At 40.1% G+C, this 18,847-nt stretch overlaps 1 protein-coding gene and 1 non-coding gene across 2 annotated transcripts; one reads left to right on the forward strand and one right to left on the reverse strand.

The window, feature by feature from the left end:
- Positions 1-7,747: 7,747 nt before the first annotated feature.
- On the forward strand, positions 7,748-7,834 carry trnay-gua. The gene is given in 2 exon segments: positions 7,748-7,784; positions 7,799-7,834. It is a non-coding gene; the product is annotated as a tRNA-Tyr (tRNA).
- A 2,428-nt stretch (positions 7,835-10,262) lies between these two features.
- Positions 10,263-16,561, reverse strand: hal (histidine ammonia-lyase). The gene is made up of 20 exons (XM_034588882.1): positions 16,206-16,561; positions 15,957-16,017; positions 15,668-15,695; positions 15,514-15,588; positions 15,354-15,426; positions 15,132-15,198; positions 14,995-15,032; positions 14,726-14,851; positions 14,421-14,560; positions 14,216-14,263; positions 13,870-14,017; positions 13,671-13,766; positions 13,216-13,274; positions 13,043-13,123; positions 12,803-12,868; positions 12,550-12,715; positions 12,186-12,320; positions 11,217-11,325; positions 11,018-11,087; positions 10,263-10,911 (listed from the first exon to the last, which is right to left on the reverse strand). The coding sequence occupies exons 1-20, from the start codon at positions 16,450-16,452 to the stop codon at positions 10,780-10,782; spliced, it is 1,965 nt and encodes a 654-aa protein (XP_034444773.1). The 5' UTR covers positions 16,453-16,561; the 3' UTR covers positions 10,263-10,779.
- Between the last annotated feature and the right edge of the window lie 2,286 nt (positions 16,562-18,847).

Below are 18,847 nucleotides of genomic sequence, written 5' to 3' on the forward strand. Positions count from 1 at the left end.
ATGAAAGCTCTCTAATTCAGCTCGATATAAGGCATTGCAGCAACAAAATAATCATTGTTTTTACTTTAATGATCATTTACTTTAGAGGTGATTCTCAGAATGTAGTTAACGTAACGGAGATCAGAACCCACAACACCCATGTGAATGTCTGTGTCAATCTGATATGGAGAAATATAAATAATCAAATCCTTAAAATGATCTGGAAGGACAGTCATGTTATCGGCCACAGGCTGACACTTTCCAGTGTTGCTGTACTTTATCTAAGGACGTAGAAAAAGATTCAACTCAGTCCACTAACTGAAGGGACACTGCCCCGTCCCCCTGACTGCTGCTGGTCGCCTGTTTATTCCAATTTTACCTATACTGAATATATTGTGTTAGTGGGTAATTAATTAGTGCTATAGATTGTTAGCCTCAAATCAATAAATGCTTATACAGACCAGCAATAACCTTTTTCCTTCTGCATTCCTCAAACACCCATGTTTGAAGAAATTAGCTGTCATCAGGTGGAGGAGAAAAGAACTGCTGATGGTCTAAAACAATAACTCAGAGATTTAATTTCCCTCCACGAACCACCCAAGCACCGGAGCGCTGACTGACAAGTGTGTCATTGGGTTGCATTCCTGCCACATATCACCACTTGTTTCTAACTGCCACTCATTAACTGTGTTTTACTTGCCTCGTCAGACACACATCAGCTCTGGAGCTGAGGGGTCACAAAACCCTTGACCCCATCAAGTCTCACACCTTTTTTTTTACTTTAACAGTGACATCATCTCATTTCAAGACATTTGAAGAAAGAAATGGTATGCGTGATACTACAGGCAGCTTTGCCTGTGGCATTCATAGCCATTTAATACTGATTTGATGTAGAAGTGCAGACAAGTGAGAAAACAGGTTGATGATGAGTGAAGTTGAAAAGGGAAGGGGGTCAGTGAGACTGTATATCATATTTGTAAATACATAAGGTCAGAAGTAATATGTTCCCACTCCGCCTGTCATATGAATCATCCTCTCTTATGTGTGCGTGCACATGTTAAAGAAGGAGAAGAGGACTCATAAGCATTCTCAGTCTCTTCCCTGAGGCATCCTGGCCCTGACGGATCAGGACATTCCTGGAATACTGTGACTCTCGTCACAGTGGCGGCCCCTCTTCCTTTAAAGGGGACAGGGTTCATGCCTGTGTGTGTTTTTAGATTTTCATGGGTTATTTTAGTTGTTTTCCAGCGATCTGCCAGGGCAAGGGGTGATGCACCTCGAGTTGTTCTCTTTGTACATCACTTGTGTTTTTCGATCCTCAAATCCCAGGAGTCACCATGAAAAATGCTGCAGGAAAGGATGTCTAATCTTGGCCAGTCGGTGGTGTATTCCCCTGGCAGGATGAAAGCAAGGCAAATCATAAACAAATTCCTTTACTCTCTTTATGTCCAGCGTTTTTTTGTTTCTCTGTTACAACTTGAACACTAAACCGAATCATGAAAGAAGTAACACGATAATGGGGGTGAAAGAATGGAAACAGGCGGAAAGAGGCTCTGTCAAGCTAAATCGGCACCTCCAAAGCGCACATATTAAAACATGTTACATCTTAGCTACTTTCAGACATGCACTGAACTCTGGACATTTTCCTAGAACTTTCTGAAGGGGCTGTATCTGAGAACTCAGATGTCACTTTCTCCGGATATTTTCTAGAACCTTTGCCCATGTCTGAGTAAGTCCATGTTAGACCACAGCGAGCAAGTGGGCGTGTTGAAGATGTGTCTAGCCTGCAATGGACACAAAACTAAAAGAATAGAAATATGTCAGTTTTAAAAAGAGGAGCCACACAGGTGGAAGAAGCAAAAGAAGAATTCAACTTGGAAGGAAAATTAGATCTGAGAGCTTTAGTTGATGAGGGCTGACGCCAACAACATGCTGTAAACAAAAACATGTATTGCCTCCTGTCTACTCAGGTGCCACCACTCATGTGAATGTTCCTGTTGTTGTGAACACGCCTGACCCAGACAATTTCCTGCTGTGTTCTTCATAGGTTAGATACAAATTTGGAAAAATGTCCGGATTTTCGGGACATTTTTTTTTTTTAGTTCCTGCATAAAAACAGCTCGTTTGTTAACCCATACAAAAAAGGCAAAGAATTACCGCTTTGCTTCAATATGGGGGGGTGACGTACTGAAGTTTTTGTTAGTGGAGCCTCCAGGAGGTCACTGCACCCATTCAAGAAGTAGCCCTGCACGTTGTGCCCCAGCAAAGCCACAACTTGTCATTTTTACCCTTCCATTTACATATGGATTAAATTTACAAAACATAAAGTGGTAATGGGTTAGCTTTAGAGATGCCGTTAGGCGGGAATTTTACTTTCTGACAGAGCCAAGCTAGCTTATGCGAGGCAAAGCTAACAAGCTGCTAGGTGAAACTGCACGCACCATAAGAGTAGTATCAAACATCTCATCCAACTTTCAGCAAGAATGGAAAAAAAGCATACTACCAAAAATATAAAACTTCTGCTGAATTCTGCTGTGCTTGGCATCCGCAGTGGTGCTTCTGCTGTGTCATCTAATGGACCAATGAGACGACAGACTCTGGGCTGTTCCACCACCTCTGGCCTGGTTTATTTCCAGACTGTAAAAGGATATGGTCCCCCTCCACCCCCCCATGCTGCCATGTCCCCTAGTACCTTCAGCTCACTGAACCGTCTCAACCCTTGCGAGTAATATGTCTACTCTCCTGTAAAATCCAGACAAAAAGCCAGACATGCTCCAGGCAAGGAGGGAAGGTGCCATGCCCGCAGGCGAGGCGTTAAACAGAAGGCCCCACACATGCTCCGTCGCCGCTATCACTGCTTCCACTTTTATGACGTTTATCGCTGCTATCTGTCTGCCTGCTCGCAGCCATGACATCACCCACATTTCAGACGGTTTAATCTGGAATGCCAAAAAATAGAAAAAGGATCTGAGTTATGTAAATATTAGTTCTACACTCCAAGTATTCCCATGATGTAAATCGTTTGGCATTTCTGCTATGAGTCATTTATTTTACAGAAAGACAGCAGCACAGCAAATACCTTTCCCTACCGCTCCACAAAAATATTTTGCTTCACAGCCTCCACCATCCAGACACCTCTGGAAGCTTATACTCTATATTTCATGCCACCTTTTGACACGCTGTCTTACAGCACAGGAAAGACTCAACAGATGACTGAGCACAAAGCCTGAATTAACAGCAAGAGTGGACAGGGAACCGGGGGGGGGGGGGGGGTTCACCTTCATAAAAGCCAGGCGGGCGGATGTGTCCCATTTTACTTTTTAGAGTTGTGGGAGGGGAACTGAAGGTCCCCAGATGGCTGGAGCGTACCTGTGTCATGTCATCTACCCCATGGTGTGAGCAACTGCAGAGAAGAAGACATACAGTGTCATTAACAGCGAGAGAGCAAACAGTGACACTTCAGTGACAGTGAAAAAACAATCGTGCCAAACAGGTGGAAAAGTCTAATGTTAGAGATCATGAACACACATTGTTATAACGGATGGGACCTGTTGCATAAACTCATTAGGGTTTTCTCTGTTACAATCAAAAATAGCCAAATACAATGTCACATTTAATTTAATCTGACTCTTATTGTAATTTTAAACAGGAAATTGAAGTTATTGTTTTTTTTGGTTGATATTTACTTGCTATTGTCAGGGTTTAGGGAGCAGGTGGACCCATAAATGCAGAAGCAAGGCAGGAGCAAAGTAAACCAACACAAGGTGTCCTTTATTAAAAGGTAAAGTTCTTACAAAAACAAAATCCACGAACAGAAAAGCACTGATCAAAAGAAAACACTAGAAACATATGGAAGTAAATCAGTCTCATCAGATTTCAAAATTTTAAAGCCTTTGAATTTCTAGCACTGAATTTTTCTACGTTGAAATTACGCATTTGTATTTTTTGCCGCTGAATTTCAGTATTCAAATTTTCAAAGTATAATATTCAACTGCTAAAATTCAGTTGCAAAAATTCAGGCTAAACATCCGGGATACCAGGAAAAGCAATCGATAGTCTCACATCGAACCAAACCTCATGCTGGTTTGATGCCATGGATGGTCGAGTAGCGTAGCTGACAGTATGGCGCTTCTCGTTGTGGCAAGCATCACCTGACGTCACATGACCACTGACACATGACCTGATTGGTCGGAGGTTTGGTTCGATGTGAGACAATCGTTTGCTTTTCCTGGTATCCCGGGTGTTTATTCTCAATTTTTGCAACTGAATTTTTGCATCAGAATTTTTGCAACAGAATTTTAGCAGTTGAATATTATACTTTGAAAATTGGAATACTGAAATTCAGCAGCAAAAAATACAAATGCATAATTACAACTTTAAAAAGTTCAGTGCTAGAAATTCAAAGACTTCAAAATGTCAAAATCTGATGAGACCGATTTACTTCCATAGAAACAAGAAAAACTCACAAGCGAGGGCTCTGTTGGTGGATGACATGAAAGGTGTCGGTGAAATGTAACCACGTAAGACAACAGACAGACAAAGGGACGCACAGAGACTTATATGCACGGGGAGGCCGGGTTGATTGAACACAGGTGAAACACATGAGGAACAGCTGCTGACAATCACAGGGGCGGGACACAGGACAAAGACAGGAAGTCAAGGCAGAGACAAACGAGGAGAAAAACTTCAAAATAAAACAGGAAACACAGAACTCAGAATGAAACAACTGAACACAAATCCAAACACAAGGAAACACAGGAAAAAGTCCACAAACCAAAGAGTCCACAAACAGATCCAAAACAAAAAAATCCAAAATACTCTTCATCTAAGAGGCAAAGTCCAGAGAGTCATGACAGCTATGTAGCATCATGTGTTTGATGGTGAGCATCAGTAACAACTCTATGTAGCTTTATGATTCATTGTTGTTTATCTTTTATGTATAGATGTAAATATGACGTTGAATGAGTGCAGGAAAAACACTTTACTTCCTATATGTGATATTTTAACATATGAAATTGTTCATATAGGTCAATTGACGTTCACTGCAAAAATTGTGCAGTGAATTTATTTATTCTTGCATGACTTCCAAACATTACACTATAAAGATTTATAATCAGTGTTCACTAAATGTCAAGTCTGTCTATGACTAATTCATAAACTGTACATAAAGATGTATGGATCGCCCACCTCTTCCATGTTCTTGTATGGGACATGGGCCAAACTAAGAAGTCAAAGTAAACATCAAATACATTTTTATCAAAGATGTTTGGTGACATTTTTCGATTGTTATTGTCACACTAACTTCAAGTGCAATTTTTATCAGGCAAGATTGGTTTTAATTAGTTATTGGATGCTATAAAGACGGAGTGAATCATGACCGACATCTGATTGTGATGGGTCAAGCTCGTGAATCCATGTTTTTATTGATTTAAACCCACTTCAGTGAGGTAGATTGTGCAAAAAGTCACAAAACATTTGTAAGTTGGTGCTTTACGCCATCTATGAGATTGATTGACGGTAACATGTCTTGACGATTCACCCTTCAAACCTTTACCTTAGCTTGTTGGAGAAGGGGGAGTGTAGCTGGGTTAGCTCTCCCTGTATGCTCAGCTGAGAGGAGGCAGGCAGGATGATAATCGCAGTAAAGGATGGAGAAGATCTGGGTATTGGAGCCTGCCTGTGTTATGTGAGGAATGTCTGCTGCCTCACCTGCTGTAGGCTCCATGTCTGTCCCCACGCTGCTGTGATGTAATGTAGGAGCACGTGTAACATGTTACCCCGCTGTGCGACAGGTCAGGACAAGATGAATATCCCATGAGTGGAGGTGCACAGAGACTGCTGGTCATTTCTATCATTGAAGAGCCTTTAATAAACCAGACTGAAAGTAATTGCTGTTGTCACTCTGGTGTTCGACACACACTTTGATTTCTGCCTCTCAATGACAGTGGAAGAAGTTCTCAGATTGTTTACACTTTGAAAGTCATAGTATTAAGTGTTATCAGGAAAAATACTTGAAGTAAAAGTACTCATGATACTTAGTGATCCTTTATGGAATTAGACTGTTTTATGATTCAAATTATTATAATAGCCTACATTGATGCATTTATGTGTAAGCAACATTTTATGCGTTGATTAAATTTAACTGCTTGATATTCGTTCGTTTCATTTCGTTGGTGGCGGAGTGTGTGTTTACAGTACATCCACAAGGACAAGTGCTGAAATGCTATGGTTGTGCCAAAGACTGTGTTTGCTCACACTTAACAACATTAAGAGTGTGTGGTGTTATATGTTCGTAATGTGGGACAGTGGGGTCCAGGAGGGGCAACATTTTACCTCCCTGTATCTATATGTCAAGCACATGTGTGGAGATGAAAATAAACCTGGACCTCAACAAGCAACTCAAACTAGTGCCTTGACGATGAGCTTTCCATAGATAAGATAAGATAAGGTAAAATAAGATTAGATTAGATTAGATAAAATAATCCTTTATTAGTCCCATAGTGGGGGAATTTGCAATATTACAGCAGCAAGAGTCAAAAAAGGCATCGCTAAGTAATAAGTAACGTGCAATACTTAAGATTAAGGATAATAATACTTAAGTGTAAGGAGAATAAGAAATATAGAAAAATATGAATGGAATTAAAACTAATATATACAGTGTAAAAACAGTACAAATATGTGCAATGTGAGGATCCGACATTGAATGGATTTCACATGAACCCTTGTATTGCAGAGACAGAATGAAACAGTACATTTGGTAAAAATTGGAAATATTGTCTTGGTGTAGATTGTATTTGCATGCAGCACTTTCCTGTGTGGACAAAGCAGAAAATGATGTGACGGACCCAACATGTGGCAGCATGGTTAAATTTGTCAAAATGGGGGGATATTGCCATCTGGTGGTTAAAGTTGGATTTCAACAGTCAGTCCCACTTTTAAATCCACGAGATCAGGATTTGTGATTTGGACTTGCACCAAACTGCACACACGCGTAAATACCAGTCCCTTAAATACACAATTACCTTTGCAAATACACACAACTCCATGTATGCAGTTTAATACCTCATTCGTGTGACTCAGGGTTGAGACCTCAGTGCTGTGTGTGTGTGTGTGTGTCCTCTGCACATCTGTACACATGTGGTTTGCTTGGAAAGAAGAGAGGAGCATCCATCAGGCTGGTTTGAGTCTGTGCGCAGGACACAGGTGGGTCATGTTTTATTTTTAACTTCTTCATGTACTACTTTGCCATCTCTAGACGACCATTTGTCACATTATTCAAACGTGAAGGAGTAAATAGTGTGTAGCTTTGGAAAAACACGTTATAATGTAGCATTTCCAGCCACTGTTATAGTTCCAATGAGCTGAAGGTGCGCAGCTTTTTAGGTAATTTAGCTAATCCACTTTTAGGTTTACCGCGAACATTAGTTTACTCGCTTTCTCAACAACACGAGGTCATTTTTAAAAACTTACTTTTGCTTCAATCTGCAGCGACAGACGATCCGTTTGTTGCTTTAATAAGAGATTCAGGCGACGCAGCGTTTCAGTACTTCCAATAAAAGACGTCCATTGCAGTTAGCGTGTAGTTAGCCAGGATGCAGTTAGCAAGGTAGGGGGCAGCAGACGTGAGGTCATCAGCAACACTTTCGACACGTGTTTGTTCGCTTCGTATAACAGATAACAACTATGTAATAAAACGAGAAAATAAAGTGAGAATAATATCAGCATCGTAGGAATAAAAATGGTTTACGATATGTAGGGGTCCACCGTCCCTTCGATAGCTCAGTTGGTAGAGCGGAGGACTGTAGTGGCTGTTGCTGAAATCCTTAGGTCGCTGGTTCGAATCCGGCTCGAAGGATACCTGTTTTTCTTTATGTCCGTCACAACAACATCTTCTGATCTTTGCTGTTTTACAACACATGTAGCGTCAGTGTCGTTGTTCCAGTAGTTAACATATTTAGCCTTAAGAGTTAGGTTAAGGGTAAGGTTATTTAGAAAGCAATACTTTCTGTTAGCATTTAGACTCTAGGTAGAATGTGTTTAACATTCTACATCATGTGGTTGGTAACACAGGAATATCTCAAACAGTAGTTATAGTAAATTCAGACTACATCCCTATTACCTAAGAGTACTTGCACAGGCTTTACCATACAATAACTTTTAAACGTACATCCTGGTACGACTACAGTTCTGTGCAAAGGTGTCAGGCACTATTTATTTTATTTATTATTAATATTTTTCTTAGATGAACTCTAAGGTAGTCATTCATAACAAATATTACAATGTAGAATACACACTACACAAGAGAAAACTAATATACAGAGAAATAAGGTGTAAGTAGGAAAAACTTATCAAAATCTAAGTAAGATCACTTTTTAATAATACATAGAGGTCTTTGGCACATTTGTTTTTTATTTATTCCCAAGAATTTAGTGTTGTGTTGGATTTCATTACCATGCATGTGAAAACTAAGGTGCTTTTTTGAAAAAAAAATGTAGTCTCATGATTAAAGAATAGAGGCAAAAATCGAATTCATTTAAAATTGTGTATCTTCTAATAATTAAAGACCAAATAGAATAATCTTAAAATAGAAATATTTTGTGAATAGATTCCAATATAACTGCGTACAAGAGCAGGATACAAAGCAATTCTCTGTTGTTTCAGTATCATCATTGCAGAAAACACATTCACTGCGCTCAAAGTAAAATCTTGAAAGTTCACTGGAAAGGTAGAATTGATTTGAAATTTCTTTTGTTTCGGTTTGTCACTGGTTATTTGAATAGCTTCTTCTCTGCAGTAGCTTTTTTAAACAAAAATTAGATAAAACTTAAAATTTTAATAAATCATATCTGGTTTAAATTCACTTCCAGATTCTTTTTAGTCAGGAGGGATAACTTTTTGATTGGATGCTTTCAAAAAGTGACCGTGATAGTTTTAATTTATTTGCATACAAAGTAAGTCAATGCCAACATTGAATCAATATTTGGTGTCTCTTCGTGTAATCCTGCACTGACTCCATGAGCATAGTTCTTTGTGATGGATAATAATCTGAACATCAAAAGTGCCTTAAACTGTTGCACATCTTGTATACTTAAACTAATAAATGTCTGCATGTAAATACCTCCAACATGGACCCACGGTGCAGGTATAAGTTTGGTTTTAGCCCTGGTGTTATCTGTGACCTTTAACCAGGAGCTACTGTCAGTCAGCCATGTTTGAGCTTTCTGTGGACACATATTTGTCTTTTATTCAATGATAAATATTCACAAAGACACTGCAGAAAACTAAACTGAGAGGTTGAGGATTCTTTTTGAAAGACGCTGAGAATTTGGTCACCCTAAATTATTTTCAGCTCAGCACATGGCGAAGTCTTTATTTTAACAAAGTGCTGTCTCTGTGTACAACAGACTTCTGCCCCCTGTCCCACTATCTCTAATGAGTTATTTGTTTAACCTTTGAATTTGTTGACCCATCTGCCTTTACATGTCTGTGGCACAACATTTTATCCTCCTCAGGTTTTTCCTCAGGGCCTCTCAAGAGTGTTTTCTCAGACAAACAGGTGCTGTTTAACTGGACTAGTTACTGTTAAACTTACTTCCCTGAGGTATGACACACAGGAATAAACATTAAATGATAATCCTCGAATTCTGTGGGTGTTTTGACTTAAGTCGCTAGAGCTACAGTAGATTCATTCCAAAGTCTGGCTACCTTCTGCTGCTCCAAAAAATGAAATCTATATAGTTGGTGTTTCAGAGCACAGCTCTGTTTGAAGAGGGGTTGAAGCTGAAGGGATTCCTCCAACTCTGAATTAACTTCTGTCAGCCACAAACACCCTAAATGGACATAAATATTAACAAGTAGAAGCAGGATCATAACGCAAACAATAAAACATTTCCGCTTAAAATTTTATTTTTATCCAAACATATAGATGAAAAAATGTATGTTTGAAAACATATAGATGAAAATCATTTAAGATTTCATATGATTATAGCAGAAACACAAAATTTCAGAGTAATGTTTATGTTACATCATTAAAAAGATTTGATATGAAAATGGCTGAGGTAGTAATGTGGCAATAATAACTAAATTAGAAACAGTTAAAGGGACAACACAAGTGTACATAGGTAAAACTCTAATGCACAGTGGCATAGGGCAGTGGATATACAGGATGCAAATTCAACACCTAACAATTACTATATAGAAACATACACTGTGTGGCCACTTTATTAACTACACCCATACAATCTAATGAAATCCGCCGAAACAGCGTTGCAACATATTCATCCTTTACACAGATTAAAATGACCAGGTTCCGTATTAAGTATTGATTATATACATTTATTTGAGGTCATAGTTAGTGGACTTAATTCTACTAATATTCTGACCCCATTTTCTTGTATCTAATTTACATTACAAACACCTCAAAGTTAAACTGTTGAGTTCCCCATTACTGCAAACCAGACTCTAAACTATAAATATACAGTTCAATTCACACGTCGCTGACAGTGTCAATGAAAAGTGAACATTATAATCTTTGTAAAGGAAACATTCACAATGATGCTGTTGGATTAAATTTTACTGGTGTCATTATTAGTGGCCACTAAGTGTGTGTACATATATTATACCCATTTCTTATCTTAGCAACATATTGAAAACTCAAATGTCAAAACTCAAAATATGAACTTAGTCAACAGGGGGAAAACCAATATTGCATCTTCAAATCAATGTCAAATCAAATACTTTGGTTGGTTTTCATTGAAATTCCCAATTGTAAAATAATAATAAAAAGAATTGGACAGGCATTTACTCATGTCGGACCCGCTTCCTCGGCGATGCTGGAGCGTCCAGGGAGAAGGCAGTGGGGGAGACGGGACGGGACTCGGGGATGTACTCCGACTGATACTTGTCAATGTAAGGTTTGGCCACATTCCACACCTGAGTTGAAAATATAAACATACAATTAAAATGTTTCCATTTAATCTTATAACCAGTGGACCGGCATTGTACATTGACAGTGGGCACATTTTATAGTCGGACTTGCCTTCTGGTCAAGTAGGAGACGGTGAGTGGCTTCGATGTCTGGAGACATGAACCTGTCTTTCATCCACGGCCTGTTAATGACAAAAGAACAGACAGGAGGAGAACGTCAGAAGTGGAACAGTGGATAAATATTAACCATCCTGAACATCATCTCGGTGGAGGGAAAGCTTGTGTACCTTGGCCACATCTGTTTGACTTACTTGACCACACTGCGCACGAGTTCATAGACCTTCTCCAGTGGAGTGGTGGTACGAAGTGGGCGGAGGAACTCGATACCCTGACAGGCTGCCAGAAGCTCTATGGCAAGAACTAATCACAGAGAATATCCATTAATTTAGAAAGATATAATCTCCATGTATTTAATAAAATCACCAGACAATATCACATAAATTAGATGTGTCCTTGTAGAGCAGTTAAACCACTTAATGCATCAAAACTCACAATACTACAAAAATAACAGTATAGATCCACTTCCATGTTTAAAAGACAGAGACAGACACTGAAGGCTTAAATATTACATGCAACAACTAGTGTTTGTTACTGTGTCTGTTCTTGGGAATAATTCAGAGAGTAGTCATGTATATATTGTTCTTAACTTTAACGTTTGAAACCTGTGGTTTGATGGTTAACCACGGTTTCCACTCGATGAGCTTTGATTTACGACCATGCAAATGTTTGCTGAGGCAACTCTATCCAGGTCGGTGTACACTGGCCCTTCTTTTAGACACCGTACCTTTGCACTGGTGACAGAATCATCAGGAGCTGGTCTCTGAGCCTCTTGATACCAGAAACAGTTTTCTTGTCAGGATTTTAAAACTCACATAAAATTGGGTTGTTTTTAGATAATTTAAAAAAGATGTTATTACTCATACACAGCAACTCAATGACGCACACATTGTGAGTTATTCCTTTGAAGTCATGATTCATGCTTAAAATCACTTTATTGACTGATAATTAGTTGATTTCCATGTCCAATATTTCACTGAAGGCAAATAGTGCCTACTATTGTTGATAAAATTGTAATGTGTATAAACATGAACTGATACTATTTATTTGTGCCTCGAAGTTACACACAATTACTCTAATGGAAACGTCTGATAACGTCTGTCATAATATTGATATTAATAAACCATTAATGACATGTATTTAAAAAAAAGAAATAATCTAACCTTGCTCCACATGCTCGATGACCCTCAGGGACTTCCTGGCAGCCCAGCCTCCCATAGACACATGGTCCTCTGTGGCAGCACTGGTGGACAAGGAGTCCACAGAAGATGGATGACACAAAACCTTATTCTCTGAAACTGGACACAGAATAAAGATAGACATTATGTTAATGTCAGAAATATGGATAAATATAATGTTAAAATGATAAAAATACTCCTTTTTGTCAAATTATCCCACCTGAAATCCATGTTCAATATTAGAACCTCTTTAACTCTCAATCGGAAATACATTTTATTTGAAATGAATAAAATAGCAACATAGAATGTTACTCATGCTCTACTTTATGTTAAGTTTTTGCACACCGACCCAGTGCAGCAGCGGTGCAGTGGGCAATCATGAATCCTGAGTTGAGTCCCCCCTCGTTGACGAGGAAGGCAGGCAGCTCGCTCAGGGAGGGGTTACACAGCCTCTCGATCCTCCTCTCACTGATAGATGCCAGCTCATGGACTGCAATGGCCAAAAAGTCTAGAGCCTAAGAGAAAAGAGAAGAGCAGTGAAAGAGAGGAGAACAAAATCTACAGCAAATACAAAAAAAACTTTTGTTTGATGAGTCACAAACCTTTGCTGGATATTCTCCATGGAAATTTCCACCTGAAATGGTCTCACCTCTTTCCGCAAACACCATCTTGTACAATTGTTAAGGAAATGACACCACAAACTGATATCTAGTGAAAATCCAACACACAATTTGTGGCAGAACCTAAACTGTATGGTTGATAATTGTTTGGAGTGCAGTGACTACAGTGGCACGTTTAAATTAACGTAACAGACTTCCTGTTTGCAGGTCAGAGGAGGATACAGGGTTGTCAGTGGCACTGTTGATTTCGGTATTGATGATGTTCTGGACAAATTTGATTGTGTCGTTGGTGATTCCGTGAACCTGTGCACAGAAAGAGATGGTTATGCTCAAGATATGAACAAACAACCTGTTTGAATTTAAATCCCTCTGGAACAAACTTGACTTGAAGTTACCTGAGGACAGCATCGCATGGTGTAGGCATCCTGGACTCTGTCGCAGAAACGGTGGCTCTCTGAAAAAAAACACCACCAGATGACAAACATTAAATACCACATGTTTATTAATTTATTAACACCTTCTACATTTGACCCACCCAAAGCTATGAGTTGTGGTGTGGTGGAGGACTATAGAGTGCTCCAGCTCTGTAACAAGAACCTTGATCAAGGGCAGCAGGAGCAACATTCCTCATAGATGTATGAGGTCGGTCAGACACCCTGACAAACGCAGAGATAACGTCCAACCTTGACACAGTGTGGCCCTGTAACCTTTAGATATGTCCTAACACGTGGTCTGCTTGCTGTGAAGGGGCAGAGCCACTGCTGCACCAGTGTTAAAGAGTGTAATGATAATGATGTGCAACTACTATATCATGCTCTGTCTGTTTTAAATACCAGGTCGGTCCTCTGACCTGCAATTTGGGATGGATGGTGATCGGAGTCCAGCAGCGAGCGGAAGCGTTGTGCCACCTCTATCTGTCCTGGGTGAGGCCGCAGCATATGGATGTCTGTATGGGAGGAGAAAATTAAAAAATGAGAAAGGATGGACAAAATGCAGGATCTTGCATTTGATGGAAAATGCTTCTGTAGTTTTGAGAGGATGTTGCTCACCACTGTCAAAAGCCTTGGTGGTTCCCTTTAGCACCTCCAGGGTGAGGGCAGCGATGATGTCAGCCTGACGGGCGATCGCCAGGGCTCGCTCCACGGCCTCCGCCCCCAGAGAGGTGATCATCTGGGTCCCGTTGATCAGAGCAAGGCCCTGTGAAGGAAAAGAAGAGCAAGGTCCACCTTACTATAACTATATCAAGATGTGTAATTGTTATGTAAACACTGTTCATATTCTTCTAAATTCTGTACCGGAGAAAACACAAAGGATTCCCGATGAACCCTGGATTGATTTTCTTATGTAATCAGTTCCAAACAAATAGGAGAGTGTGTGGTTGGCCTTAAACATTACCTCTTTAGGCCTTAGTGATATTGGCTTCAGTCCATGGGCCTCCAGGACCTGGCCAAAGATGAAAGAGAAAAAAACATTGTAAAAGGTCAAGGGTCATCAAAAGTTAAACATGTTTTCCTCTTGGCCTTTGTGACCTTTTACTCTCACAAGCAAAACGCAAACTTCCCACTTTTTTACCACTATGAAAAACTCATCCTCATCTTACATATTTGGCATCTGCCCATCCGCTCTTTGGAGACCACATTTTACCCTCTCCCATCAGCCCCAGAGCCAGATGAGAGAGTGGGGCCAGGTCTCCGCTAGCACCCACTGTTCCCTTCTCTGGGACAAAGGAGAGGCAGGAAGCTGAGGGAGGCAATGTAAGATTCATAAGAAGAGTCACGTAACAGTCAGATTCCCCAATACATATCCATTAAGCCAGTAATCAGTAGTATATCAGTTAACAGTAGCTAATAGATAATTCAGGTCATCTGAGGTCAAGTGAGATAGGTGGGTCCGAGTGAGGCTCACCGTTAAAGGCTTGGATCATTGCATGAAGGGTTTCCAGAGAGATTCCACTGTACCCTTTGGCCAGGACATTGATCCTGAGAGCGAGCAGCATGCGGGTTCTCTCTGGGCTCAATGGGTTCCCCACACCTGCACACCAGAGCAGATAATACTGAAGTATGTACAAAAGAAAATCCTAAAATACCTGACATCCAGCCTGGAGCTCTGGAGGTCTTGCAAATGTTAAGCGCTAAACAAGAAAGTGAGCCTTATACAGTAGAGACTGTTATTACCTGCTGAGTGTGAACGCACCAAGTTCTCCTGCAGCTCCCTGGAGGAAAAAAAATGATCAGCCTTAAATCAGCACATAAAAAAGGGATGATTCTTCAACAGTTGACAAAGAAAAGAGATAATAAAATATTGTCTTTACTTGAGCTTGCTGACAGGAATGACAGTTCGGGCAAATTTGCCAAATCCTGTTGTGATTCCATAGACAACTGATGGCACAGAGAGAAATACAGAGAACTGAAAACATGTAATAATTTCTTTGTGGAGGCTGTAGCGTTGCAGCAGCTGGTTAACACTGTGTTTAAAGCACTCATTGTCTTTGCAGACAGACATTTAAGGTCTTTATCCTGAAATTGATCTCAACCTTTGTTTTCTTTGACAATGCGGTCCAAAAGGTCTCTGGATTGCACAACTTTTTTCTCTGCCTCTGGAGTCAGCTGGAAATGTCAGTAAAGAGAATGATTACACTGAGTAAAAGATTATCCAATTGGACCCGACAACGAATACAAGTTGTTGATAATTACCTTTATTTTGTACAGTCCCCTGCCTAGGTTGACCAAATCTGTGGATGTCAGGCTGTTGCCATCCAGGGAGAGATACTGTATACAAGAAGATGCATGTTATATAGATGTAGTCAATATAATATTTTAGCAGAAGATGGTTATAACGAACACTTACGTCTTCAGGTTCTCTGTATGCTGCTGTACTGTATCACATAGTTTTATCAAGGATAACATTCAGTTAAACACAGTGTTGCCCTACACTGAAAATAAGGGAGATTATATTACACAGAAATGATAAATCTCCATTATTCAATAGAGACTGGGATTCCATTCAAAAGTCAGTGTTACCCAGAACAAAACAAATTTAATGAGATGAAAACAAAACACCAACAGTATTTAGTACCCACTACAGTATATGTACCCAATAATAACTATATGGCACAAATTCACAAGTTTGAGGATACAGATGAGAAACTCCACGCTCACACGGGATAAAGTCAGGAGACATGGTATCTCCGTCTATGGCTGGAAGAACAAGAAATCATACAAATTATACGTATTCCCTCTTAATCTTTAATTTTGTCATTCAACGTTCTTATCGTCACCATGCCACCAATTACGCACAAATTACGCACAGCCAATGTTATAACATTAGTGCTGATGGATGCACTTGTTCATTACTTAATGCATGCATTCGGTCATTCTGTCATTACCCAGCTCGACAAAGTCGTTATCCTCCAGTACATCCTCGATGGTGTCATCCGCGTCGAGCAAACCCGAACTCTGGCACCTTCGCGCCACGAACCGAGTGTCCTTCACCGCCGTGATGCCGCCGTTGTCCGGTTTGTTCTTAATGTAACGTTTAAGCGCCTCGTGTCCGAGCCACCTGATGGTGTTGGCGGTATCCCGGCATGGCACCGCCAGCCACTCATCGCGGATGTGGACAGTAAAACGAGGCATTGCGCATCAGCGGGACTCTGTTGCACTGAGCGCTGCTTGTCGCTCTGCAGGCCATCACTTTCAGCCGCGCACAGCGGTGCCACCAATCACACGCACCGCTGGAGAGTCCCGCCTCGCCGGTGCACACCTCCAGGGGACCACTGACCTCCACGGGTCAGTCACACGGATGTTTGGAGACACTGACCTCAGTGCGTTCAGGTGACGCAACGACAAAAAAAGAGTTTAAAAACAACAACAACAACAACCTTACTGCAAGTGTAACAAAATAACCAATTATTGTTTTATTGCCAACAAAATCAAGTATCTATGTATTTGCTTGTTGTGATGGAAACAATTATTTACATCGACTTCAATTTATCTAAGTTTCAGATGAAATCTTAGCATGTGCACATTCTAAAAGGTTGGTTCTAATCCAACACACTTAAAAAAAGAAGAAGAGATGTGAAAATAAAGAAGAGGAGAGACACTGAATGGTCAAACTCTGAGAGACATTCAGCCCTGGATTTCCACTGGGGACGTCCCACAGCCTCAACAACAGGCAAAGGGCCACCAGACTGATGGGCCAGTAAAGAATGTATGGATTTTTTGGATGCTAACAGATGCGGCGGCCCGTTTGATGGTCCACAAACGCTTACTGATGCGCTGGTGGAGGAGGTGAAGAGACTTCAGAGAGTTCACAGATAAGAAGACTGATGCAGAGGTTGCTCTGTTCCTACCTGAGACGCAGGGACGTGCACAGACATTTTGGGGGGCAGGGGCTCAAGTGAGAAAAAGGGCACTTCTCATAATTATTTATTTGAAAAAATTGTTTTAAAACCAAACGTTCAATATAGTATCGCATCTCTGACTTACTTAACAATTTATTTTAATACACTCACACACTTGTTAAATACTGAACAGTAGTAGAATGAATAGTTATTAGATGAGGAGCCTACAATCCAAATAATGCAGTTTAAAGCAGGACACTACAGGCAAAAGCATTGCTTGTTCATGTACTGGTCAATTTTGAGATTTTGGTCTATTTTACTTCCATGTCTTCTTTCACTCTAATGGAAAGAAAACTTCCAAAAATACCTCCACCAGCCTCATGATTCCATTAGGATTCAGCAGTCAACATTATTCAAATGCACAACAATGCGTTTCGATGCATTTTAATGCATTTAATCACATCCAGAATTTCCTATAATATTGCACATGGCTGCTTTTTCATCAGTTAATATCAGTTCATAAAATCAGTCAGACAAATATGAACTCCCTTTTTATTTACAAAGTGCTTTGAAAGTATTATAGACTGTTACTGTTATTACATGTGTGCTGTAATTTACAAAATAAGGTTTTCAATTATCAGACTACAACAGTGAGTCCATGACAGTGGTCTGTGCTCTCCACACTCATTTAACATTTATTCAGTTTAGACCTGTGTGCTGCAGCTAAGGCTTAAAAGTACAAACTCTGATTATAGCCTTTACTGTATCAAGGTGGCCCCGTCTGGCCTCCCTTAGCAGCGCCCCTGCACTGAGGTGCATCACTCTGCACTGGTCAACAACAGATTCTGCTCCTCTGATGCTTTCTAATCAATCACACTTGGAACTGGTCTTAATAAAAACCTGATTCATTCATATTTATGTTTTTAGATAAACGGAACGTCGCTTCTTCTGCAACAATGAAGTTAAAACACGCGCTGCATCTTAACTCTGATGTCCTGACTGTGCGCGTCACGTTACGTCTTGTGTTGTGTAGCAGGTTTAAACGTGTCTCATAAACTCTGGAGCGAATCAAACAACACAAAGTAAACAAACAGGAGTATAATATTATTTTTATATTTTTTTAAAGCACCCCAGAAAAAGGGCACTTTCCCTCGAGGAAGAAAGGGGGCAGGGGCTCAAGCCCCCTTTAATGTCATTGCGAGCATGTGCCAGCTAAAAGGTATCAGTATGTTTTTTTCCCATTTGCTGTTGTTTTTATAGCTAGTCCTAACTGAGTTTTATGCTATGCTGTTGGTTTGATGTTATTATCTGTCTGCCCAGGGACAACAGATGCAAATAATCTTCCAGCTAACTTTAGTCCAATTAGTTATTGTAATTGTGTGCTGTGAAAATACACAATAGGTCAATTTAAACAAAATGAGAAGTAGCAGAAGAGTTGTGATTGTGTGCAGCTGGTGTGCTGGCTCTAAGAAACAAGCAATGAAGACTTAAACTCACAAGTGTTGCAAACACAGATAATTTAATATTGTGGAAGGTAACGTCATCTTCCTTATTGGCTTAGCTATAAACCTGTGGTCCTCTCAGTGTCGTCTTGTTAATAGAATATAAACGGCTACCTCTTGGCAGTTCTTACTCTATGTTGTGTTTTGATTTTGTGTTTGTGTGCATGTCATTTGTTTGATGATTTG

Source organism: Hippoglossus hippoglossus, chromosome 6, assembly GCF_009819705.1.
Source record: "Hippoglossus hippoglossus isolate fHipHip1 chromosome 6, fHipHip1.pri, whole genome shotgun sequence".
Classification (NCBI taxonomy): Eukaryota; Metazoa; Chordata; class Actinopteri; order Pleuronectiformes; family Pleuronectidae; genus Hippoglossus; species Hippoglossus hippoglossus.

Bases quoted from the DNA above. Each gene is read 5' to 3' on its own strand.
- hal (XM_034588882.1), bottom strand. From the start codon at position 16,452: ATGCCTCGTTTTACTGTCCACATCCGCGATGAGTGGCTGGCGGTGCCA. The intron at 12,716-12,802 runs GTTTGTGACTCA...CTTTTCTCTTAG, and splicing joins ATGGAGAATATCCAGCAAAG to GCTCTAGACTTTTTGGCCAT. The intron at 11,088-11,216 runs GTAAGTCAAACA...TGTCATTAACAG, and splicing joins CTCGTGCGCAGTGTGGTCAA to GCCGTGGATGAAAGACAGGT.